We start from the raw sequence: 25,661 nt of genomic DNA on the forward strand, positions 1-25,661 counted from the left end.
TGAATTCAGACGCAAGTGAAAGTACGCAACAATTGCTTGAATTATTTATGAAGCCTTTTGTGAAACCGAGCGCTCCTAACAAAATCGAATTCCGAAACGTTTTGTGCTCCACTGAATAGAATACGACGCCAAAGCGCGCGCGTCAAAAAAAGCAGACGATGTGTCCGCGAACTTTGCTCCGGAATAGGACGCACCATTTCCCCTTTACGTTACACGGACGAAGTTGCTGTCGCTTGCGTGTAAAGGACAATAGAAGAACTGGTTTGGGGGGGATCGCAGCAGGCAGAAAAGAGCATAGAAAACGAACGGATCGACCCCCTCCTCGCCGATTGTTGTAGTACCGCTGGTATTTTGCGCAGGATGTCACGTGACAGGAAATGGGATCGGTTGTTTGGAACGTCCGCCAGGAAACGCCACCTGCGGGACGGCGGGAAATTTATGCTAGTATGCGCGTGCGCTGTGCTTTGCGTTGCTGCGCGAATAAAGTAAGTTCGCGATGCGATTGGGTCTTCGTTTACTTACTGTTTGTCTGATAGTTTGTAACTTTTGATAGAACGTAATCAGTATGAGTTCACGACGATCACAACAGTGACGCTGACGAAAACAGAAAATAAAAAGTGTGTACTTTGCATTGCAGGTGTAGCGTTACGAAAAGGCTTGGCACTACTTGCGGATAGAGGGTTCGTATAGCTCAAGAGGTCGTGGCGAGAGTGAATGCATGTATGCGAGAGAGTTCGTGGCGTGTTTTTTCGTGTATGGGCGAAGTTCCGTTCGTGCTCGTATTTTTGTAGCAAGATTTCGTTGTGCATGAACTCTTGCGCCTTGATTGCGTTCTCAATGCCTCATCGGTGATTGTCCGTATCTGTGTCCGCGGTGAGTGCTTCGAGTCGCGTGTTGTTCGTGAGGTATGGGCACGTATTACTCAGTCACCCAGTGATCGGGTACAACAACCCTTGTGTATTTGCGGGTGCTGCGCTCGTTTTGAGTATGGGATAACACTGTCGGATACACGCAAAAAGGTGAGCGAGCAGACGTAAGACTGCGTACAGGTACCGAGGCGTCACCTTCCGTATGTATTTGTGTGTGAGAGAAGAAAAAAAATCTAACCTTGAATGTAAAAAGACTTGACAGCGAAAGTTGTTTTCGCCGTCCACTGTGTAGGAATTTTGTTGGCAGGTCTGTGTGCGTTTTGTAACCATCCTCATGCCTTCGGGGTTCTTTCCGATCGGCGTGTGTTTCAGTCGTGAACAGTAACGAGTAGTATGCGGTAATGACCCCGTGTACTGCTAGCCATCGAAAGGTTAACCAGTAGGGAGCGGAGAGAGTGCTCTTGATAGTGACATTGTTCCGCACAGAAGTAGTACGTGAAGTGCTTTGTTTCGATGTGCCACAGTTATCGTTTTTTTTTTTTTTTGTCGTAGGTATCCGTGTGTTTGTGCTTGGCTTCCTTTGTTGAAAAATGGGGTTGACTAGCCGATAAGGCAATGACAATGTGTACGCACGCAATGACACGAGTCGGACTGCTGTTCAGATGATGATGATGATGCGTTGATTTCGGCTAAAATTGAAAGGTTTGTTTTCTATGAAAGCGAACGCTTCAAGTTGTGTGTGTTTTGTTTTTGGATCGAGCCAAAATTGCTCCCAGGAGGTTTGCTGCCGGTCCGATACCGGCAGCTGTTTGTTTTCGTAACGAAGATAGTCGCTGAAAGCGGAAGAATGCAGGAAGACGTGCCTGCATGTCAAGATGAAGGGTGTTACGCAGGAAATAACGCATCATATGCAGCACGGATGTGATTTATCTTGAAACGTCGTCTGCGTCTATATCTAGACACCGACTTTTGCGTTTTATTTCTGGCTCCTTTTCGTTATTTTTGTTGTATAGTCGCAACTTACGCCAGTACAACTCTTTTTTCTAAAGTTTAACAATTTGACGTTGAAAGGTGCCCTTGTTAGATCTTTAGAATGCACGCAGATTGCGCACCAGACGAATGCAGACGACAAGCGTACGGATAGCAGTGTAGACAACACCTGTATCTCACTAAATATCACACATACAGATCTACATGCTAGCACACAAGATTTGTATCACAGATATGCGCGAATACTTTGGTCTTGGTTTGGATGCGAATAGAGCTGTTTGTGTTCGTGCTAGTATATAAAGCAGAGAGGTCTTGTATGTGCACAGTTATTTATTGAAAGTGGACCGTCTGCGAGCTTTTTCCGATCGAAGCACGTCCCGCGATAATGAAGTGATGCCCCCAGACCACTTTTTTTCTACATTTATTTTCGTTTGTGAGGCAAGAAAGATGTGGCTTCAGAAATAGCAGACCGCGGCTGCGTTGGCGATAATGATCGATTGTATCGCAGACGAACGTGGGCACAAATACGAGGGCTCATCGAAATAACACCCCTCGAGGGGACACAACTGTCAGCTCCTGCAGCCCACTACAGTGTTTTGCAGGGGATGATTAAATTAAAGGCGCTGCCATGGCGAAAACTAATGAAGCGGAAAATATGGAATTAGGAACTTCGTAGGAACTTCAGTTTCAAATGTGTGCAGCATTAGCAGACGACGCAGTACCTTTTGAACTGATGTCTTATCAAGAGTCTTGTGTATAGTGAGCTTCACCATAAGGTTTGCTCGATAACTTCGATAATATCATTCAACACAGCGGGATAATAATACAGGGCCCATTCCAAAACTCGTGGTCGTAAGCATCGCTAATTTGCTTGGTCGCAGAAAGAATAAAGTAGGTATTATGAATTTACCGCTTCGGGTTCGGGGTATGTAAATGGTAAGTTCTGAAATACCCTGCAAACGAAATACTACCCCTCCCCCCGAGTTTCAAGGTTACTTGTAAAAAATGTGCACTCCTTATTCATAGGTCGTCATAATTTCACTCGGATATCAACATACCGCGTTAGTATGGACTTTTGAATATCCGCAGCGTCGGTATTAAAAAAAAAAAGAGGGGAGGCGGCTCCACGCTTTGCCACCCCCCCCCCCCCCCCCCCCCAAAAAAAAAATCCTGGGTTGGACAGTAGTGTGTTCGTGCTATCCCACTCGTTGGGCCCAGAACCGGGCATTTCACATTATGGGCATTTCACATTATGTATTTTGTTTATCTTCAGTGTCGGCTTCTGTATTTTGTTTATCTTCAGTGTCGGCTTCTGTATTTTGATTATGGGCTCGTTAAATTGATCCGAAGTAAGCGGGCGGAGGAGCATGGAACTGTCGTCTGCTACCAATACGAAATCGTAGAGGGTGTGTATGAATAATAAATCCTTAATCTTTTACTGTTAAATAAATTGACCTAATCGAATATTCCATGCTTTATCGTCGGCACGGAAATCATCGACTGCGTGGCGAGCAGCAGCAGAATAGCAGAGGTGAGGGCGCAGAGTTTGAAAGGTGTTGCCCTCTGCGCCATAATTAATTTCGGTTCCCGTATTACGTAAGCCTTTCTTTACGACATGTCAATGAAGTTGACCTATAACTTCCTCGGTGAACGCCCTGCCGCCAACGCGTTGTTGAACGCGTTCGCTGGATGTGTGAAGCGGCGGCGAAATGAGCGCAGCTGTTCTAACGGGGAGGGGTAGATCGACGGCAAGGAGGAGCAGGGAATTTATTCGGCTTCCGTGCTGTTTGAAGTTTGAAGGTGGTTTGAGTAGGGGGTAGAAGAGAAAAAATGAAGTATCGAAACGGAGGCGGTTTGTGGCTGCACGCTTCGGGTTTTCCGTGGCTTGCAACAGCCTCGTAACCTGCCTTCTGCTTTCGTGATGTCGTCTGCGAAATAGAGCGGAGACGCAATATTATGCGGTACAAAAAGGTGGATGTTTGCTTCAGGTTGTCTCACGCTTTTTTTTTTTCATTATTATTGTTTCGATTGACTGCTGGCGATGAGCCTTGCGCAGTATCTTTTCTTTTTTGGTTGTTTTTCTGTATGGGAGCGCTGGATTGGCCATATTCACTTTCGGAAATAGGCCCCTCCCTGCGTCATCTATGCCTGTCAGTGTAAGTAATTGTTGTGGTTGGCTGATTGTCAACTTTCATTTCAGAAACTGGCAGCGGCTGCTGTTGGGATGTGTTACGCAATATTAAATTGATGTTTACATTTTGTGCAACGAAACGTAAGATACGCCTGAACTGTGGCTTTATATGCCACAGAAAGCAAGTGAATAAATGCACTGATGTTTCAATTTCTAAGCAAAACTCTCTCTCTCCCCCCCCTCTTTGTCCCAGGTGAGCCAATGGTGCTGTCCAGGCAACCCACCATAACCAATCAAAGTCTTGACCGCCGGTGACGTCACGCCCAACGTCACCATGGACGCAACCTCGGGTTTACTCAAGGGCCCCGTGGACGCCGGCCTCACGTCTGACGTCCTCAGGGTTCGGGCTGTCGAGTACTACTCATCCTGTCTGCCGGAGGGCTCTCGCATCTACAAGAGTGGCAGTATGACACACCTCAACGGTTGCTGTTCCAGTCCCCTCACCAAATTCGGCACCTCCGAACTTCGACACGGGGTTCGGGCTCCGAGGCACTTTGCGGAACGACCCCATCGAACGCACAGTGAGAGGTCCAACAACAGGGTCGTCGTGGAGAGGACAGGAAATGGAGTGGTTAATGGTGGCTCGGCAACGAAGGCAAGTCTGTACCGGAGTAACAGCAGTCTGGATCTGGACCATGGCGAGGATCTGGATCATCCGGCGTCTGCGCGAAGAGACTATGGCAGCGCGTCGTCGTTGGACCTGCTCGGTTCACCGGGCGACAGCAGCTTCTTTGCCATGTTGAGGGAGTTCCGTCGGATCGAGGAAGATCAGCGAAGTCCGGGTCCCGCAAAGATCCACGAGCTGCTGAGAGGCAGAGTGGATCCGACTCCAGCTTTGCAGAATGCATCCAATGCACTGGCCAACGGAGCGCTGGAAGAAGTGCAGAGTCCGAAATTGAAGACCAAATTTCACAAGCTGCTGGAGATTAAAGACCGAGGGAAAGGCTGGAGCCGCGGGAACGACTCCATCTTCAAGAAACTGCGCGGGGGACGAAGCGACTCCGGCGACAACAAGTGCGCCGACAACGGCGGACTCGATCCGGTGGAGGAGAAGCTAAGGAAGAAAGCTTTTGCGCACTACGACTGCCAGAGCATTACGGCGGACCTCAGCGAAGCGTCCATCCGCCTCGCGAGCCTGTTGAGCAAGCGGAGGAACACGACGACCGGGGCGTCGGCAGCATCCATGTTGAGCCGGACTCCAGAGTGCTGCGGGCCGGAGGACATAGACGTGGAGTGCGCGTTGGACAATGGCGACGGCCGCGAGACGCTGCAACTGTTGAGTTGTCCGTTCTTCCGCAACGAGATTGGGGGCGAAGAGGAGAGGGCAGTGAGCTTGAACCGAGTGACGTGTCAGAGACCACAGAAGCAGGGAAAGGGGGGAACAAAGGGGGGAAAGCTTGGGGGAACAGTGACGAGTGGTGTGGTGCTGCACAGGCCAGTGTCTGCGTGCGGACTGTCTGTGTTGGAGAGCAGTACGAAGGGTGCCAGGTGGAGGTTGAAGTCGTGTCCATACCAGCGGCCGTCGACGTTGATAGAAGGGGTCGACCACGGGGCTTCGTACTACAGGACTTACTTTCATGGCAAGGGTGAGTGGCGGAATCGTAAGCGTTGATCGTTTGGGTGCTTTTCCGACTGTTGAGGTGCAGATATTGGGGCGGTGGCGACTTTGGTATCCTTGGCACGAAAGTCAGTTACATATATGTACATCGATGTGAACCTGCAGTCAGAGTTTTACAACTAAGGGGTGTGAAAGAAGTATAAAAAGATGACACTGCGAATACCAAACCCCCATCCAGCTCCGACGTCACCGCTCCCATCTCCGCCAATGAGGCCGTGCAAGTAGGGGTGGAAAGATATCGACATTTCTTATGGACATTATATGCTGCTAGATATATTATATCTTTATGCCTGCAATATTACCGATACATCACGTGCTTTAGCGATAATGCACGTGGAAGACACGTACAGAAGTGCTGGAAGATACAGATAACAAGGGCAACTTTTATCAAACTGTTCAAGTAATGGCGTGACGACGATTCAAAAGTCGATATATCGACGTTTCTTAATAATAATAATCAGTAATAATATATATCAATATGTATATGGATAATTTTTTTCGATATAAATATCGATTTTATCGATTTTTTTTTTTATGGTGTAGATATTTATTGATATCGAAAATTTCAAAATTTTTCATCACTACATGCAAGACATGCAAGACATGCCTGTGACTGCCAATGAGAATGGCTGTATCTTTTGCTCCTCTCATGTCCGAGCTTGACGTACATGCATGTTCGAAGGTCTATAGCTTGCGGAGTGCGACACATAGAAAAAATAATTCCTTTTTCCTCAATACTCTTTCATGCAGACAATGGGTGTATCATATAATGAACCACATTTATGAAAAGGGTCACAACACCTTCAACTCTGATGTTCTGTGCCTTTTTTCGTACGCACACGACTCTGGACAAACTTTACTCACGATGTTCTTGCCCCCACAGAGCATCAGAACTGGTTTGGCATCGATGAGCACTTGGGACCCGTCGCAGTCAGCATCAGGAGAGAAAAGATGGACGATGCAGAGGGGTCGTCAAACAGCACATCATCCTCCACAAATTCCCTCAACCAGCAGTCACAGTATCAGTACAGGCTGGTTGTTCGCACCAGTGAAGTGAGTAGAAGCGGTAGAGAGGTTGATCGGAGCTCGTTGATGCGACTTTCCTTTTCGCGACACAGCTTGCAGTTTTACGAGGTACAATCCTCGAAGAAGCCATCCCAAACCTCCCGTCGGCTCGGAGCTCCTCGAGCCGCGGTTCCCTCCCCGTGCGAGAGGTCCTGGAGTACGTCGCTCCAGAATTCCAGACGTCTTGCCTCAGGCTCGGAATTCAGGGCACGCAGACGGAGGAGCAACTCATGAAGCTCGACGAGCAGGGTGTAAGTATGGCATACAACTTTCGAGTACCCACAAAGTACCCCGAAAGGTTAGGTAATCGTCTAGCAAGTACTGCATAGTTTTCTATGAATACCCAGACAGTGTGTACTGCTGCAATTTTCTCGAAGCAGCTAGCAGAGCCACTGTAATTTTCATTGAGTGTCTAGTAGGATAATCATTTGTGATTAGTGACTGAATACTTCTCGTGAAGTTGCAAGAAACCAGTACTTGAGCCACAATACATTATTTAAATACAGCGAAACGTCGAAGAAACTTTAGGGGATATCAAGAAAGAGTTCGCTTAAGTGGAGGTTCACTAAACTGAAGTGAGTACAGTGCAGCTTGCTGTCACGAATTAAAATAAAACTGTGACGCTTTTATGATATTTAACGGCATTTATTTTGCATTATTCGCAAGTGCACTTAGATATCTGGTACTTAGGAGATACCATCGCTTTCGCATCGATAAGCAGATCGTGGTGTTGTTTCACAGTGTCTGCTTCGCACTTTCTGGAGTTCCAACCTCGTAAAACTTTCTCTCTCGTCTAATGACGGACTTGGTCGTGTAAGGCACATATTTTGCTGGGAAAAACAAAAGGCCTGAAAACACACGCATCACAAAAACGACGAAAGAACGGAAACGTCTGTTGCGCGCCGTTCCGCTGCATGTGACTGCATTCTGGCTGTGGCTATGGCTACGACTCAAATTTAGCGTGCTAATCAAGTTCTAGTCCAAAGCCAACATGGCGGCGGCCACGATCAATCAAGAGACACGCGGTGGGGCCGTAGAAAAGATACGTAGAACTGAAATTTGTGCCGCACTGGGATTCGTTGAGCTGGAAATTATTTGCAGTGGCTACAATAGCGTTCTGGCGGGCGGTTCTAGTAAAGTTTGTTCATCTGAATAGTTCGTTCAAGTGCTGTTTTACTGTAATCCTCAGGTACAGTACCCAGGTGTTTACTCAGAAACATTGTTGAAGTAGCACTAGAGCACCATGGCCCAAATATTTTCGGCACATCCCTTTCATGGTACATGTTTATATGTAAATTTACAATAGCAAACAAACACACAATATTTCACATTTGTTTCCATGTCTGCCGCAGCTGATGAAAACGTACAAGGTTGGAGTAATGTACTGCAAAGCGGGACAAGCAACAGAGGAGGAAATGTACAACAACGGTGAGAACGTCGTCGAAATCTTTCTCCTCTATCGTCAGTTGTGCGCGACAGAACTTCTCTGAGTCTCGCGTCTCCGTTCAGAAATGTCCGGGCCCGCATTCGAAGAGTTCCTCGAGATGCTGGGCCACAAGGTGCGACTAAAAGGCTTCGAGAACTACAGGGCAGGCCTCGACAACAAGAGTAAGTTGCACGTAACGGTATCTTTGCTGCACTGTGAAGTTTACCAACGCTCGTGTGTTCCTTTTTTTTTTTTTGTTCTTAACAGCTGATACGACAGGACTGTATTCCGTGTACTCGAGGTTTGAAGACTGCGAGGTCATGTTTCACGTATCAACGCTCTTACCCTACACTCCGAGCAACAAGCAGCAGGTATGTTTCGGAGAAATCAAATTTTGGCAGACGATCAGTAATTTTCTTGCGCTTCATTCTGTCGTCTTCCAGCTCCTGCGCAAGCGGCACATTGGCAACGACATCGTCACCATCGTGTTCCAAGAGCCAGACGCGCAGCCCTTCACTCCAAAGAACATCAGATCACATTTCCAACACGTCTTCATCGTCGTCCGTGCCATTGATCCCTGTACAGAGAATACGAGATACAGGTAAAGCACAGTTGAGGTTGCAGTGACTACCGTATTTATTCGCCCATTGGACACACTCTCGTATCGAATGCACCCCAACTTGAGCGCTGAAATGTTGGGAGTTTTTTGTTCCCCGCACATGAAGCACGGCCGCTCGTACCTGCCACCAACCTGCTCCAACCTGACACCAGAGTGACGAATGCGACTGACATCGAGGGGTATTTCGTCCACGCTTGACAGAACGGAAGGCCATTTGATGTGGGAGAATCGCGACGTTCGATTCCGTGGAGGTCACGGCGGATATCTCGGAATAAAGCGGGAGCTAAGCGTACCTTAAGGGTTGGCTTCCTAGTTTTCCCCCTGCCTATTGAACGCACCTCCTCAATGGCACATTGTTTTTTGGCTACAAAGTGTGCGTCTTATACGCGAGCAAGTATGGTAGTATGCATAGTATGACTACAGCAGCAGTATTATGTGTACTGTTGAAGCTCGGATGAAACGGACCCTCATAATATAGCAGAAAGAGTATGTAGTATTCAATATGAGCATTAGAGGGGCAGAAGTTAGGCAATTTTAAAAATGCACAGCTGCATCACACTTTGTTTTTGGCTTGAGGGGGGCCTCATTTGTGTCACAGTACACACGAAAATAAAAAGGCACACACACACACAAAAAAAAATTTTAAATGACCTGTTAGGAGCTTTGCTCGAACTAGCTATCAATCTGTTTGTATAGAATGTTGCTAGACACTATTGTTTCTGCACTGCTCAAAGTAGAACTGAACCGTCTGACTTTGGCACCACAAAAGTCCGTTAAATTGCCTTTAAATTTGTTCTGCTGTGGCTAATGGTATGTCACATCCGGATGTGTTGTACATGAGGTTCTGCATGTTAGTAAGCACACAAAACATAACAGGAGCTACAGTGAACCCTCGTTATTATGACCCTGGTCGTTCCCGAAAATTTTGGTCATAATGCGGAATTGTCATATTAACGGGGGGGAATTTGCAGAGGTTTCACTGCATTGTTCCCCAGGAGTACGGTCGTAAAGCGCGTATGTCAGATTATCGGGGGTCATATTAACGAGGGTTCACTGTATATAGTATGTTATACCTGAAATTTATACTATGTTTTATTGTGCACACACAAGTCAAGAGTTTTATGATACAGGGTCAGTAGCACGAGCTAGTAGAGACCCTGTAGCATAGAACTTATATACAGTGAACCCTCGTTAGTATGACCCCCGTTAATCTGACATTCACGCTTTATGACCGAATTCGTGGGGAACGGTTTTTTCCCCATGTAAATCCATCCCGTTAGTATGACATTCCGCTTATCGGACTATGACCGAGATTTTTGGGCACAGCTGGGGTCAAAGACACATATTATCCTCCCGTTATTATGACCGCGTCACGCACCCCTTTGAGTGGCTGCTTAAGTTTCTCAGGAACAAAGTGACACAGTTAAAGTGGGGTGCAAAGGATTAGGGTGACTCGAGGCGTTGTTGTCCTCAAGATTACTCATACCTCTTCTCGGATTGCTAAAGCAGTGAAGCACTGAAGGTTGCCTTATTGTTTTTTGAGCAACACAATGACATTAATAATGTTTGCGTGATCAATAATACTCTTGTACAGTTAGAAAAGCTGATCACTGCAAGCTACTCCAAGCAGTCATTGCTGACAGACTTTTTTAATTAAATAAATTGTTGTACAGCATCATGCGTACGTTTTGTTCTGCCGTGCATGCCCTCTGGTCCCCACTGGACCGCTTTCTCGTTATTATGACAATTCGCTTTATGACCAAAATCTGCGGGAACGGACGCGGTCATATTAACGAGGGTTCACTGTAATAATCTAGAATAATACAATATAGAGCAACAACTGGATGTCTTGGATGTCTGAAAGCTGATCGCGTTCTAACAAGCTGGGATCTTATAGCATCTCTATTACAGTGACTACAATGTAACTTGTATGTATGTATAGCTATGTGAACAGAAGTTGTGTTTCACAGATTGTCACTCGAGATATAACCTTATTTATTTTGGTGCGTCTCGCAGCGTGGCTGTGAGCCGTTCCAAAGAAGTCCCCGCATTCGGCCCGCCCATTCCGGATGGTCCGCCTTTTCCAAAGTCCAAAAAGTTCACCGAATTCATCTTAGCCAAAGGTACGTCCAAGAAAAACGATACCGTTGCATCAGGACTTGCGGACGTCAACTTCGGTGCATGCCTAAGGTGAATGTCGCTCATTTCGCAGTAATTAATGCCGAAAACGCTGCCCACCGGTCCGAAAAGTTTGCAACCATGGCACAGCGGACGAGGCAGGAGTATCTGAAGGACCTGGCGAATAACTACTCCACCAATACTACGCTAGAATCCGGGCCAAAGTTCTGTAAGTCCTTGAAGATTGTGTTGTATCTGAAAAGGATAATTAGAAGGATTTCTGCTCTTGGAGTTACAGGACGGGGGGAACCGTACTTGACATTCGCCCGTTAATGTTACACAAACTCACAATAGCACAGTCAAACCTTGATTTTTTTTATTGTTTGTTTTTTCTCTGGGTGTTTTATTTATGTATTTATTCCTATTTCACACTATTGTTTTGATTTCTCTTAATTATTTGTTACTTACATCCTCCTCTACAATTTTGCATTATACTGTTACTATTTGAGCCTGAAGCTTTCGGGAAATATTTTTTTCTAAATTCGGAGGGTAAAAATCGGGGGAATAAAAATGTGCTATAAATTCATGTGAATCCGGGTCGAAAAACTTCCAATACGTTAAATTTGGGGAGAAATCGGGCTCTATTACTCTAACGAACTGCACTGGTTTGGTACAAACGGTGATGTAATTTGTGTTTCCTGCTATACAAGCTAGTGTGCATTGCTACGGACGTTTCAGTGAGGGCAATTTGCTGGGTAAAAATCGGGTTTCACCATAAAAAGGCAACCTTTAATTCGGGGTGCAAATTCGGGGAAGAATTGGGTTAAACCCTAAAACTTCAGGCTCTAGTTATTATATATTGTATTCACTTATTACTTTATATTATTTTTTTGTTTATTATTCACTTGTTGTTGTCTACACTAATTTATTCCACACATACACAGTGCATCATAGCTCTCAGGCTAGTTTGTCTCAATCCAGTACGATGCTGACACCGATAATAATAATATCGTATCGTGTTACTTCACTACAGCCATTTTAAATTTCGGCATCAAGAAGAAGGAGCGCAACCGGCCGCGGTTCATTCCCGATGCCTTCGTGCAGGGAGCAATTGCGTGGCAAGTACAGGTGAGAGAATGGTCTCGAGTTTTAAATATACAGTAAACTTCCGTTAATTCGACCCTGACGGGAACTCGAAATTTGATCGAATTATCCGAAGGTCGAATTAAAGAATAGGCAGAGAAATTGTAGAGGTCAATGTCACCTTTGTGCATTCCTCTGCTGTCGCTCACGCTTGAAACGCGCATCTCGACACATTGCACATAGAGCGCTCTCGCGCGCGCTACAACATCGGTGCCAGGCGTGTCCTGCCCGCGCAAGATGGCGGAAGCGAAACTGTAGACGATTTCGCGGAAAGCTCGCAGTGTGCGTGCGTGCACGCACCCACCCACTGAATGCGCTCGGCGATATCGTCTTCAGTTTCGCTTCCGCCATCTTGCCCGGGCAGGACACGTCTGACGACGACGATGTCCACTTCCACGAAGTCATCGAAATTTGAAACTCGTCGAGCGCACGTTGTGTATCGGACTCTTGTTGCACGAACAGTTCCCGAACGAAAGCCCGGTGAAACGTAGAACAATAAACGGAAAGCAAAAACGAGAAAGAGACGTTTCCACCTCGCCCGGCACGAACCACTACCCACCACCACCAAATGAATTGAGTTTTAGTGCATCGTACGCCATTGGCTTTGCGTACGCAAGAGATGCGTGGTGGTTCTGCACAATGCGCGAAGCTCTATGTTTTGCGCGTGCACAGAACCACAAACGCTATCGCTTATGTACGCAAATACGATAGCGTTCGGTGCACAAGGGCGAACTTTATCTTGTATGTGCGTTGCGGGCGACGCGGATGCCTGGTACGCGGTTCGCGGACGCGATCGAATTACACGATGTGCACTGATTTCACGTTCGAAATAACGAACTTTTTTATCAATAGAGGCATACGGGCATTTGACGGGACCTTCGAATTCGATCGAATTAAGCGGAAAATCGAATTATCGGAAGTCGTATTAACGGAAGTCTACTGTAGTGTTAAGAAATTTTCAGTCATCATGTTTCGTTTTCTAACTCGCCTCGTCTCCTTGCAGGTGGAAGATCACGGCCAGTCCTCAGTTTGTGACTGCATCCTGGGCATCTCGGCCGAGTCCCTGGTGCTGCTCGAAGAGTCCACGAGGGAACTGGTTTTTGGCTGCCCGACGTCGTCCGTTGTCGGCTGGTCGTCACACTCTGGAAGGTAACGGAGGAACGTTAGCTCGGCGTGAGAAATGCCAGCTGTCTTAGCATTGCCAGTACATTGCAGTAGATTTTTTTTCCTGAACTTGATTTATAAGTAATTTGATGTTTTTGCACTCTTCAAACTTTCTGGCATTACTTGGAACATGCCTTTGGGCACAACTTCTAAGCGTAAACAGCACTGCTTCGTCACATAAACGGGGCCCTCCCTCGTACTGTCTTCATGCTGTTTTTTTAAACTTGATTTTTGAATACTGTAAACGTATTTTTATTTGACGAATGCAACAACTAAGGGTGCAACCTAAGTGTGGTCTGCCTCGGCCAAATCTTGTTGTTTACGTTATTTTTATTTGAGATGTATTAATTTTCGCAAATCGTGCATTCACTCATTTGCGAAGTTATTCGCGAGTATTTAATTTTGCGATTCTAGAGCTGTTTCCTTTCATTGAATAAACATCATGCTGTGTTTTGAGAGGAATTTTTTGCGATTTTTTAGCGGTCGCAAAATTCGCAAAGATTAATAGCTCGCGAATAAAAATACATTTACGGTAATTCTGTTCAGTTATAATTTGACTTGAACGTCTGGTTCCTTCAAGGGCAAATTGACAAAAGCCTACTGTTGCAGCACAAAATGGCTCGTTAATCCAATTAATTATATTCATAATAATGACCATTGTAACGCGAATAATAATTACATTCTGTGTTCTTTCACTCAAAAGCCTAAAGCTGTTCTACCACCAAGGAGAATGCATTGTGCTGAAGACGAAAGACCCAGAAGTGGACGAGATTCAGGAGATTGTCTCGAGATTAAGTTGTGTGACGAGCGCGTGCGAGGTGAGTTTTCGCGATGGTTCTTAAATCACTGTGACCTCAATGCTCTCTCTCTCTCTCTTTTGTTCTTTTTAAACAGACGCAAGAACTGATCTTGAGGCGCAACAGTTTGGGCCAGCTGGGATTTCACGTTCAGTTCGAGGGCATCGTGACGGAAGTTGAGAATTACGGCTTCGCCTGGAAGTCGGGATTACGGAAGGGGTGTCGCCTGGTCGAGGTTTGTGTCTCCCACCCGATCCTTATCCGCGCCTGCGGGAGCTCGGGAAGGGCGTGTTTAGACATTTGATGTCTTCCTGGCAGATCTGCAAGGTAGCAGTTGCCACGCTGAACTATGACCAGATGGTGGACCTCCTGAAGACGTCCATGACAGTTAGTGTGACGGTCGTTCCACCGCACAAGGATGGCTCGCCCAGAAGGTAGGGTGTTATGTGGCATTGGGGATTGTTGAAACTCTGTCTCTGTGTCATGCTTGGCTGATAAGTAGAGATCGAAGCTTTGGTGTTTAAAACCCTCTTTTTTTTTTTTTTTGCAGTGCAAACCAGACATGAATTATGATTAGGGCCTGACTTTTTCGGGTTTTATTTTTGCCCAAATTCGGGGGGTAAATATCGGGTGATATTTTTCGTTTGAAAATTCGGGTGTATTCGGGTTAAATCCCGTTACGGCATATTCTGTCGTCAGGAATTCGGGTGATTTTTTTTTTTTGTTTAATAAAAATTTGTCTTAACATGGGACTAATGTTTAGCAATGTTATCAAACTTTATTTTAATGCACGCTTATGAGTGTGCCACGCGACCCGGATGTTTTCGGGTAGATTCGGGTTAAACCCGAATTTTACAGATTTCATCTGGGGGGTAAATATCAGGCGGATACGGGTTTAACCCTAAAAAGTCAGGCCCTAATTATGATATTTAACCAGTGTATTTCTTCTCGTGCATAACTACAGCCTGAAATTTAGGGGGTTTAACCCGATTCTTCCTCAAGGTTGCACCCCAAATTGAAGGGTGCCTCATTAGGGTGAAACCAGATTTTTACCCAGCAAATTGCCCTCGCTGAGATGTCTGTAGGAATGCATATTAACTTGTTTGGCAGCTAATGCAGTTACATCGCAGTTTGCACCAAACCAGTAGTTAGAGTAAGTGAGCCTGATTTCTCCCCGAATTTTGCGCCCTGGAAATTTTTCCGCATGAATTTAGAGCACACGTCGATTTACCCGATTTGTACTCCCCGAATTTAGAAAAAAATATTTCCCACAAAATTCAGGCTCTACTGATAAGATCATCGTAAAATGTGTACACCGTTTGCTAAGTTTGCATATGGTCAAGTACTGGATACAGAGGAGCTTTTCTTGGGGGGGGGGATGATGCATTTGTGAATGGGGCCGTGTCTCCATAGTTGATATAGCAAAGTTCTTCATGTAGTGCAGTTGTAGCAAATTAAGAATAACGTTGCAGTGCAAAACTAGTTTATTGCTGATTATCACTGTAGTATTTTTATCATGGTCAGAAATATTATTATTGCTACATTTATTATATATTGGTTATGAAAGCATTAGGTTACTGAAGTAATCAATCTTATCCTGATTCTACTGTAACTAAACTGCATTGAAATTGAAGTAGTGCAGTGTCCCCTTATTAAATGGTACAATATCGCGCGAACCTAACGCGACCCACACTGAGCAGGCTCGTTCTTGTCCGTGTGTACTTATATTGCGATCCTTCCGCAGGGGCTGCAACCTTCACAACTGCAGTTACCTGGCTGCAGGTATGGGAGACTACGAAAACGTTGGAAACTTCGACTCGACAGAGGGAACATCAGTGCGCAGTCACGCTGCTGCTGGCCAGCAGGTGCCATCGTACTCACAGTTTTCTGCAAGGTATGGTGCTAAAACAATATTTTTTGTGGTACAGCGTGTGCCCTGCATTCCACTTTTTCTGTTTCCCTTCTGTTCGTCGTAACACCGTACTATGGCCTCACCTGAACACATTTTAGAATACGCAGACTTACTTCATTCACGTAGTCAGCGTGAGTCTCTCGTGTGACTAAATTGCAGAAATTTCCCATTTCCAGGAGTGAGTCTCAAGCAAAGTGTCAAAACCTACAGGGGAGGCCTTACGACAGCAGGACGGATGTAAGTTACACTGCCGAAATCTTGTGTCTCGCACCATTTTTCTGCGCTAATTTAGAGTTTCCGGAGTTTCCATTTTGGAAAATTCCGAGTTTCTTGGAAGATTTAAAAATTTGAAAAATAAGCGGAGCCGATTTCGGAGTATTTCGGAGCAGTCATCGCAGAGACAATGCAAGCAAAAGAAGCCCCAGAAGAAGGCTACCACTTCTTACCTGTTTTATTTTTTAATATTTTTTTGTGGATCAGTTTGAAGTCGCAAAGCGGGTGTTTAAGAAGGGGGGACAAAGGAAGAAGGAGACGGGAAAAACCGTCAGGCCGCCGCGTGGACGTTGGAAAAATGGGAGTTTATCTGATAAATTCAATTTTTTGCTAAAAATAAAAAAACATCGGAGGGACTTTATCGGATAAATACAGAAACTCGGAAGCCTATTTATCACATTAAAAAGCACACATGTTTGCACACAGCAGGTATACACAGCCGTTGTTTTACACTGTTGCACATTTCGCCCACCAGCAAAATCGCCGGACGCCATCAAACCGGTCCCACCAGTCCCCACCTCCCGTGCCCGCTCGAGCATCTCGCACGCCGCCCGGGGGAGGGAGCAGCAGTGGGTACAGGACCCCGGAGAGCCCCTCGTCGCTGCCTCCGCTAGGGGTGCATCTAGGGAACGGCCTGCCTGACAACACGCCCCTCATGCACGTCGGCTCGTTGGTGGCGTCGAGGAGTGAGCTGTCTCTGGCACAGCTTTCTTCGTCAAGTCATCATCATCACCATCATCATCACCTGGGCTCGATGCCGTTCGGCTACAGCGGAAGGGTGCTGCAGGCAGTCGAGAATTTCTCTGCACAGGTTTGTAACAAGTTTTGCATTTCGCGGGCACCCTATCGCGGGTTGACCCTATCGAACTTTTGGCATAATGTATAATTAAGTCGGGCCTGTCTTTTTTTTGGGGGGGGTATCGTTTATCTAAAGAAATTAAAAAAATGAGAAAGGAAAAAAAGGATCCCCGATTTTCAAACGCAGAATTTATGAAAAAAAAAAGTAGTCTTAGATTAGAGAAAACACAGGAAGTGAATGAAGTAAATATGTGTATTCTAAGATGTTCTCAGGCGTCTTCATAGTACGGTGTTAGGACGGACAAAAAAATATTTAAAAAATAAGAAAGGAAAAAAAAAGAGGTCTTTCAGGGTTATATTTTTTTGCAGTGTAACTCTGGTATAATATGGGTTGAACTGAACCAAATTCAATCCACTTCAATTGAATTGTACTGAATTAGGCGTAAATCTTCCATTTACTCGGCTTAAGACGCCAGTAGACACAGAGTATTAACATTGAGTCCATGCATCTAAGTGGCAGCAGGGCCTCTGTGTTGACAACTCGTACGAGCATATTTATCTTTTCATAACAGTGTTTCCAGAATTATGTGTTAGGTAAATATCAGGCGTAATCGGGTATAACCCTTGAAAGTCACGCCCTATGTAAAAGTAGACCCTTGTGCTTTTAAGTTTTATGTGTTTTAATTAACAAACGTGAAAGAGGCACGGACGTAGACGCACAAACAGTGTGAAATCTGGTGATATGCTTGCATTCCGGTGTTTGTGCTTTAGCAAGCTCATTAAAGTGTCACTAAATGCGACAAAGAAAATTTCAGATCGCAAGCATATATTATCTTGAACCATCATTTATTGTACTGTTTAATATGTATTGCCTTGTATTTCGTTTTTATCGTGTTGTATTAATTATGTACGAAAAGTTAATTTTTACCCCTCCATTGCCCGAAGGGCTCTTGACGTAAATAAATAATAAACAATAATAATAAAGTGGTGATGATGGAAATACAGCATAATATACAATGCTCTGTCCATAAACCGGTTTTGGATATCTTGAATTGATAAATCAGTGTTGCATTTATGATATTTTCTGACGTTTGCAGATAAAAAGCCAAAGCGAGCTGAACGGCAGGTCTCCGTCATTGCCGAGAGACTTGGTGAAAGGTTTGGAAAAATCGACCCACCTTCTCAGCTCGGACTACCAGTCGGACAGTTCCAGCGACTGGCAGCTCGGCACAAGCAGTGCAGGTGATGAGAGTGCGAATAATTTAGTTTTCCGGACGGTTTGTCTGAAACCTCACCCGATTGCGTTGGCAGACGAACTTTCTTGCGGGAGCCACCGCAGCACTCCTCCCCGTAGCTGCAGCTACCGTTCGGATCTCGGATCGAGCCAGAACAACAGCCCTCGGGCGTCTGCACGGTAAATGAGATCCATTATATATTAATTAATAAGATGCATTAAATAGGATCTTAGAAACCAAAGTGATGAAAAGGCACATCTCAGTAACTGAGCAGCCGTGATAGATAATGAGTAGAGCCTGAAGTTTTCGGGGAATATTTTTTCCTACATTCGGGAGGCAAAAATCGGGTAAATAAACATGTGCACTAAATTCATGCAAATTCGGGTGAAAAAACTTCCGGTATGCTAAATTCGGGGAAAAAAATCTGGCTCAGTAACTGGAGCGGTTTGGTGCAAACGGTGATGTAACTGGCATTTTTCTGCCAAACAAGTAAGTTAGTGCATTCTTACAGACATCCCAGTGAGGGCAATTTGCCGGGGAAAAATCGGGTTTCACCCTAAAGAGGCAACCTTCAATTCGGGGTGCAAATTCGGGGAAGAAACGGGTTAAACCCTAGAACTTCAGGCTCTACTAATGAGCCCTAACTTACGTTATGAACGGTATCTCCTACAAGCTCCGTACTCACATGTTACAGCAGACGGTTCGCGCGGTAAAATACCCCTTCCTGTGCAGTAAGCAATCCGAGCATACCCGATGATAGGAAACACTTCGTATACACAGCCCAGACAGAGACGCATGGATTGTGTTGGATTGGATCGGATATGAGAAATGCACAGGCAACACTGAAGGGCCATGGCTTTTTCTGTGATGGCTGCTCCCACTCTTTACAAGTCCTTTGCTTTCCCCCATTTCTCTCCCAGCTTTTCTTCTAGCTTCTTCCCTTATGATTTCCTTGGTATCCTGTTTGTTTGTTTTCTCTTTCCCCCCACCCCTTAAAATAAGAGAAATATATTTTCTGGTCTCCAGGAGAGCCACCACCGCTTGCGAACCGAGCAACAGGCCCGGCCGTCTGCGTGTCGCCGTGTGCTCGTCTGCTTCATCTAGGCCACCGTCCTCCATCAAAGCTGGGAGTAGTAGCACGGGGAGTGGAGGTTCTACGGGGTCGACACTTCAGGAAGACCTCCTGAAGCTTATCAGCCCCGAGTACTTGGACAGTGACAGCGAGGTAGGTGACGACTCTTATCAGTTGTGTGCACGCATGCTACGGGTAGGGCTTTTAGCATTTATTTTTATGGAAATTCGGTGGGCATTTATCGGCATCTATTTCATATTGCAAAATCTGTTTTTTTTTGTGTGTGTGTGTGTGTGTGAAATTGGCAACGTAAGGGGGGATATATTACGATTTTCTCGGAAACTTACGGAAGGTGGTTTTTGGGACATTTTTAAAAACCAGGTTCCAAAGCTATAGGTGAAGCTGACTTGCAGCAACACTGACCACATGCTGTCTGACGTTGCTGACACGTTATGTTCGGTGATTAAATATATAAAGTATATCACACATGATGTTTGTAGCGATTGTTTGTTAACAGGATGCGATAAATGTTAATACTGTATTCATTAGCCGTGATCTCAGCTGATGTTACACATCTTAACGCTACGTTTTTTTTTTGTCTGACGATGGCTAATTGGACACGTACTATTTTCGATAACAGGGCCTTAGTTAGGCCTTGTTAGTATGTGCATTGATTAAGATGGTACATCAACTCTTGAAACTTTGGTACAGCAGCATCTTCTGGAAACTCTGCTGTGCTTCGGAAGCCATGGAAACGAGCGTTGATCATTAAAGTCTCCGTTCTCATCGCCGTATTAACGCTTTTTTTTTTTTTTTCTTCAGGAGCCGACGTCAGTGCCATCTGAAAGCGGAAGCTGTCACACGTGCCTTTCCACTCCCTACTCTTCTCTCGAACGAACGTCGAGGACGTTGCGAGATCCCTCGGATAATGGGGACGTCATCCTGACCAAGGCGCAACCCGCGCAGGTCGTGGCGTCCGAACCTTCCTCCCCTGCTCCACCCGAACGGAGAATGACACGCGACGAAAGGTGCGGTTCGTAGGGTCATTAATTGACGTCGTAGATTAATAACAAATACCTCGCTCCAGGCTATCGCCCCGTGTGACCTCGGACAAAGTTCTGAGCAAGTTGAAGCCCCCCGCGAGGGCGCCCCAGCCAATGGTGCCGGTGCCAGAGGGAAGAAATTTGGACTGGCCGACGCTGGTCGACACGGCCACTAAGGCGATGCAAGGTGACAAATATCTCGTGGTGTGGTCACAGTGCAGTCAGTGTTATCCCGCAGTAATTAATTGATTAATATTTGATCCCTGCAGTTGCGCGAAGCTTGGCCAGTAAAGGGTCGTGGTCGGACGCGACGCCGTTACCACCGCCTCCTCCAAAAGAGACGATGAGGTAGCCCTTTCTGGAACTCTTCTTATTGATTAATTATTTAATTAGCTGAGATTTTTAAACTGTCCTTTTGCCCAGAAGCAATTATACCTGCTTGTACTCTGCTTCTCGTTTACTGTGTGTGTATTATAATGTTGAATGACGTTCAAATATGGGCAGGTTGGTGATCCATTTAAAAGCAATAAAACCTCAGTTCTGGGTAAAAAAGGATAAACACGTAAAAGTTATTTCTTGTCCGTGCTTTAACCTTTTTTACCCAGCACTGGGGTTTAATCACTTTTAGATATTATTACGTGACACATGTTACGCATAGAGCCATAAACATGTGCTCTAAATTTGTACAAATTCGTGTGGAAAAACTTCCACTACGCTAAATTTGGGGAGAAATTGGGCTCAGTTACTTAAACTGAACTGGTTTGGTGCATATGGGGATGTAACTGCCTTTGCTGCCAAACAAGTTAGTGTGCAGTGTTACAGATGTCTCGGTGAGGTCTCAGTTTGCCATTTACAAATTGGGTTTCACCCTAAAGAGGCAACCCTTCAATTCGGGGTGCAACCTCGAGGAAGAATCGGGTTAAACCCCTAAATTTCAGGCTGTAGTTATGCACGAGAAGAAATACACTGGTTAAATATCATAATTAGACCCTGAAGTTTTAGGGTTAAACCCGATTTTTCCCCGAATTTGCACCCTGAATCGAAGTTCATCAGTTTAGGGTTAAACCCGATTTCTACCCGCAAAACTGCACCTAAGCTAGGCGCCTCACGGCAAAGACATACTAAGTTTTCACAAAATACACGGTTGATCTCAACGTCTGATACTCTGGATAGGCTGTTGTTCGACAACAGAGCCCGATTTATCCCCAAATTCAGTCTGATGGTAATTTTTCCGCACGAATTTGCATGAATTTTCGACATCAAGTGATTGACCTGAATTTTACCCCCCGAATTTGGAAAAAAATAAAACCCGAAAACTTCTGGGTCTAATCATAATTCATGTCTGGTTTGCACTGCAAAAAAAAAAATTACGGCAAATGTAAATCACCTTATGTATCCCCACAGCAACGGTCAACCCGTGAAGCAGTTGCACGACCTTGAAGAGAGGGTCGTGAAGCTTCAGGAGACCCTCGCGCTGGTGAGTGCTGCCGTACACTCCGATTAAATCGACTGGTTCAATTAATCTGATCGAATCTCATTGAAAGGCACTAACCATCGCTACCATCTCGTAGGAGCAACACGAAAAAGCCACCCTGGAACAACAGGTGCGGCACTTACAAGAGGAGAACCACCGGCTCCACGAAGAGTCCCAGTCTGCGACAGCGCAGTTGAAGAAGCTTACAGACTGGTTCTTCCACACCATGGATTCTTCTTCTTCTTCGTAGTGTTTGCGTTGATGCCTCACTCGGAAGCTTCTGTCGTCTGTTTCGTCGCGTGACAGCCAAACGTTGTTTATTCATCCATCCATTTTTCGTAGTGTTGTTTTTGATCTAGCGGTGATGTAAATATATACTGTTGCTTCCATCCAGTGTCCATAGTACGAATGTAACTTAAAATGCAGACGACTACGATAGGCAAGGGCAAGGCTACAAATGTGATTTGTTACGTTTACACGTGACACGCGTCCACTTATGAGAGCAGATTTGACATTCTCAGTGTTCGGTTTGGTTACCGAGAGGCATTTCAAAGTAACCTTTGTAAGCAGTTATAGAAGCTGTGCAGTACAGCCCACGTAGTATAATTAGAGCCTGAAGTTTTCTGGAAAATATTTTTACCCTAAATTCGAGGGGTAAAAATCGGGTAAATAAACACTTGCTCTAAGTTCGTGCGAATTTGGGTGAAAAAACTTTTCAGTATGCTAAATTCCTGGAGAAATTTGGCTCGGTTACTCAAACTGTACTGGTTCGGTACAAACGGTGATATAACTGCATTTGCTGCCAAATAAGTTAGTGTGCATTCCTACAGACGTCTCAGCGAGGGCAATTTGCCGGGTAAAAATCGGGGTTTCACCCTGAAGAGGCAGCCTTCAATTCGGGGTGCAAATTCGGGGAAGAATCGGGTAAAACCCTAAAACTTCAGGCTCTAAGTATAGTGCAGTCTATTGAGTTTTAAAACCTGTACGGCACAACGGCCATGGCAGATGTGCGGCGTATCAGCAACCTCGGAAACCGTAATTATTGCGGATGACTTGTCTTTGAACCATTATTGGACCATATTGAGGTCCTTTTCTTAAGCATTTTTACTTTTATGCGATGAATCTGTTACTATGTGTTTTGCATAGGACATTCATTTAGTCGCTGACTTCACATTTTGGACAAGAAATCTGTCAGACCGTTCCAAGTTTATGTCACTGCCCAACGATTTATATCACGCCTGAACAATCACCGCCGAGAAAAGTATTTAGTAACTTATTTTTCGATGAAATGTTTACGTTTCTAAATTTCTCTACTAGAGGCAACGAAGGTTGAGAGTGCAGTCTGACACAGCATAGTAGTGTTGCATTGTCTTTGTACGATATTCCGTGTAACATGTTGTTTATCATTTCGGGAACAAATGTCATTTTCCTAGCATTGTACAATCTTCGTTGATCACCACGGACATTTTCGTGAACGTACTTGTCTCTACGTGCCAGGTGCATTTGTTGAGCTTATTTAATGCAGTGTTTTTTTCACATTACGTCGCATATTTATTACATTGTGTTTTTTACCAAAGAAGTTTCCCTTCCATAAGTACACAAAAGTGTTGTGATTTAGAATCAAACTATGCAGGTGTGTCTTTGTGAGTGTGAAATCATCTACGATTGTAAATAGATATATATCTTGATGTACATAGCTCTACGTATATAGATATAGATAGATAGTTCCGCCTTTTTCTTCAACTAACATTGTTGGGCTGTCTTTTTTTGTGGTTTCTAGGCCTAGTCACGTATGCCCTGTGTTGAAATTTTAGTTTATTATACACGCATTGAACATTTTCTGTGACTTTTGTATATAAGAGTACAGCCATCTGCTATAATAAATGAACGACAGTTATTATACCATCCCTGCCCCGTGAATGCTTTGGGTGTTTACATTCATTCGCTTCGGTCGGAGGCACTTGGAGCGGACGTGTAAGCACGGAGCTGGCTCGGAAGCATATAAGAGTTGGCTCAGGACTGCCCGATGTGTTTGGTTTTTCACTCAAAGTCACCTCCGAGGCAGCTCGTTTCGCTCAGAGCTTTGAGGGCGAGCTTGCAGATCCTTCCCACACTCCCCGAGCTCGAAGATGGCGGCTGTTTTGAAATTTCAAAGCAGTTCTCGTCTAGACCACCTTACCACTGGAATCAGATTGTGGCATTGGTCATAAGTGCTTAATCTTTGCCCCTGGTCTAACAAATTTAGAAATCACTGTCAATGAAATCACTGGAAACATACTGAATAACTGCAAAGGGACAGCAGCTTTCATGAAGAGCCTGCATTTCGTAGGGCAACATTCCATGTTGTATATATTATATGCAGAACGTGGAATATGCGACCGCGGGCTGCACGGAGTCCGGACTTTTCTTACAAATTAATGAACGGTGCCCTGCGACCAGAGCCGTAGCGACGGAGGGGCGAGAGGGGCAGCCGCCCCGGGAGCCCTCGCCAGAGAGGGCGCCGAACGGCAGGCCCCGGCAGGTTGGCCGGACAGGATAAAGCGGGAACGGAGAAAATTTCAATGTACGATATCGGCAGTGCAAATAAGGGTTTTCGTTCCTTTGTTTACAGGGCCACGGCAGAGGGGGGGGGGGGGGGGGGGGGGGGGCTAGTCAGACAACTCTAATATGTATTTCATAAAGTCCCCCTCTCCTTCGTTTTCCCCTCTCTCTTATACAGGCACAGTGGAATGAACCATGATTGAACTGGCAAGTTGCTCAAGGTTTTTGGCTGGTTGGCTATGGCTCTCAAGTACCTTACTGGTAGGTTATATTGTTCCATAACTGCTCACATAAATACACGGTTGCTGCCAACTTTCTGTTTCATACCGTTGATCAGTGTAACTGATTAGCAGGGTTCCAGGCTTTCGGATGAATCTGCTCCAGTGACTGGTTGACGGGATTCGTGTGCTTTTATGCTCAGGTAATCTTGCGTTGCAGATTACTAGCTTGTATTGATACTATGTGGGCACGAGAGATTCCGAAAATCACTGGTCAACATGCTTGTACTATGCCAGAATTCAGTACACAACAATTGATTGATCCTTGCCACCTAAGCTCACACCTCATTGTAACTGAAGCACATATGTCTGAAATAAGTGTGTCGTACTGCAAACAAAAACTGAGATTGGTACCTTACCGGTTTATAGAAACAAAGCCTGAAAACGTTTTCCACCAATCACGACTGCTTTGGAGGCCGTAGATGTATGGAGACGAGCCGTCACCAGCCACATGGGCAGCCAAAGAAAGCCTGTTTTTGAAATCATCCGCGACGATTGGATAAATCCCGACTCCGTGTCCACGTAGGAAGACGAGGCATTAGGCAAGCCTCTTATCTAGATCTTATCAAGATCCTTATCTAGGTGGCATTGCCTCTGATAAAGGACCCGCTCTAGGAACTCTCCACTCCTTCAGAAAGCGTGTAAGAGAACAAGGGAAGTCGAGGTGATCTCATGATGTAACCCGTTGCAGCCGACGAGGAGTAGCAGTGGCAGATGAATTTTTGGTGGCCGATGAGAGCTTACGACCGCTCTCCATGCAGGTCTGCTGACATCACGCGAGGAGATAGGGCTGAGCCAATGGCTGCTTGCTCTGGGCGGTGTTTGTAATTTTGATTGTGAAGTGACAATGTACTGCACAGCAAAGATGTTGGCGTCTAATAGTGCCTAGTAGTAGTGGTGGCGCAGCGTTTCGAGTCGTGTTGAATGTTATTTTCCTTGTGTTTTAAGTGTGTGTGGGGGGGGGGGACGTGTTAAAGGTACTGTAAAGCAGCACCGATCAAATGTCATTTAGTGTGGCTATTCGATAGTCCAAGC

At 45.4% G+C, this 25,661-nt stretch overlaps 1 protein-coding gene across 3 annotated transcripts in view; it reads left to right on the forward strand.

Moving 5' to 3' along the window:
• Positions 1-23,712, forward strand: part of LOC135397201 (signal-induced proliferation-associated 1-like protein 2) — a 49,360-nt gene extending 25,648 nt beyond the window's left edge. The window contains exons 1-26 of one of the 3 annotated variants that reach the window (XM_064628610.1): positions 670-1,019; positions 4,244-5,636; positions 6,552-6,721; positions 6,787-6,984; positions 8,086-8,161; positions 8,243-8,341; positions 8,427-8,530; positions 8,603-8,760; positions 10,795-10,901; positions 10,991-11,125; positions 11,930-12,024; positions 13,043-13,188; positions 13,907-14,021; positions 14,098-14,235; positions 14,319-14,434; positions 15,745-15,894; positions 16,089-16,149; positions 16,661-16,996; positions 18,081-18,225; positions 18,295-18,397; positions 19,245-19,443; positions 20,113-20,318; positions 20,378-20,520; positions 20,603-20,681; positions 21,738-21,810; positions 21,905-23,712. In XM_064628610.1, the coding sequence (XP_064484680.1) occupies positions 4,325-5,636; positions 6,552-6,721; positions 6,787-6,984; positions 8,086-8,161; positions 8,243-8,341; positions 8,427-8,530; positions 8,603-8,760; positions 10,795-10,901; positions 10,991-11,125; positions 11,930-12,024; positions 13,043-13,188; positions 13,907-14,021; positions 14,098-14,235; positions 14,319-14,434; positions 15,745-15,894; positions 16,089-16,149; positions 16,661-16,996; positions 18,081-18,225; positions 18,295-18,397; positions 19,245-19,443; positions 20,113-20,318; positions 20,378-20,520; positions 20,603-20,681; positions 21,738-21,810; positions 21,905-22,057 (4,617 nt within the window). In that variant the 5' untranslated portion in view covers positions 670-1,019; positions 4,244-4,324 and the 3' untranslated portion in view covers positions 22,058-23,712. Of the gene's footprint in view, positions 1-669; positions 1,020-3,976; positions 4,132-4,243; positions 5,637-6,551; positions 6,722-6,786; positions 6,985-8,085; positions 8,162-8,242; positions 8,342-8,426; positions 8,531-8,602; positions 8,761-10,794; positions 10,902-10,990; positions 11,126-11,929; positions 12,025-13,042; positions 13,189-13,906; positions 14,022-14,097; positions 14,236-14,318; positions 14,435-15,744; positions 15,895-16,088; positions 16,150-16,660; positions 16,997-18,080; positions 18,226-18,294; positions 18,398-19,244; positions 19,444-20,112; positions 20,319-20,377; positions 20,521-20,602; positions 20,682-21,737; positions 21,811-21,904 lie in introns of those variants that run through there. The other 2 variants (XM_064628612.1, XM_064628611.1) reach the window with 2 other exon arrangements.
• The last annotated feature ends 1,949 nt before the right edge of the window (positions 23,713-25,661 follow it).

Source organism: Ornithodoros turicata, chromosome 6, assembly GCF_037126465.1.
Source record: "Ornithodoros turicata isolate Travis chromosome 6, ASM3712646v1, whole genome shotgun sequence".
Lineage (NCBI taxonomy): Eukaryota > Metazoa > Arthropoda > Arachnida > Ixodida > Argasidae > Ornithodoros > Ornithodoros turicata.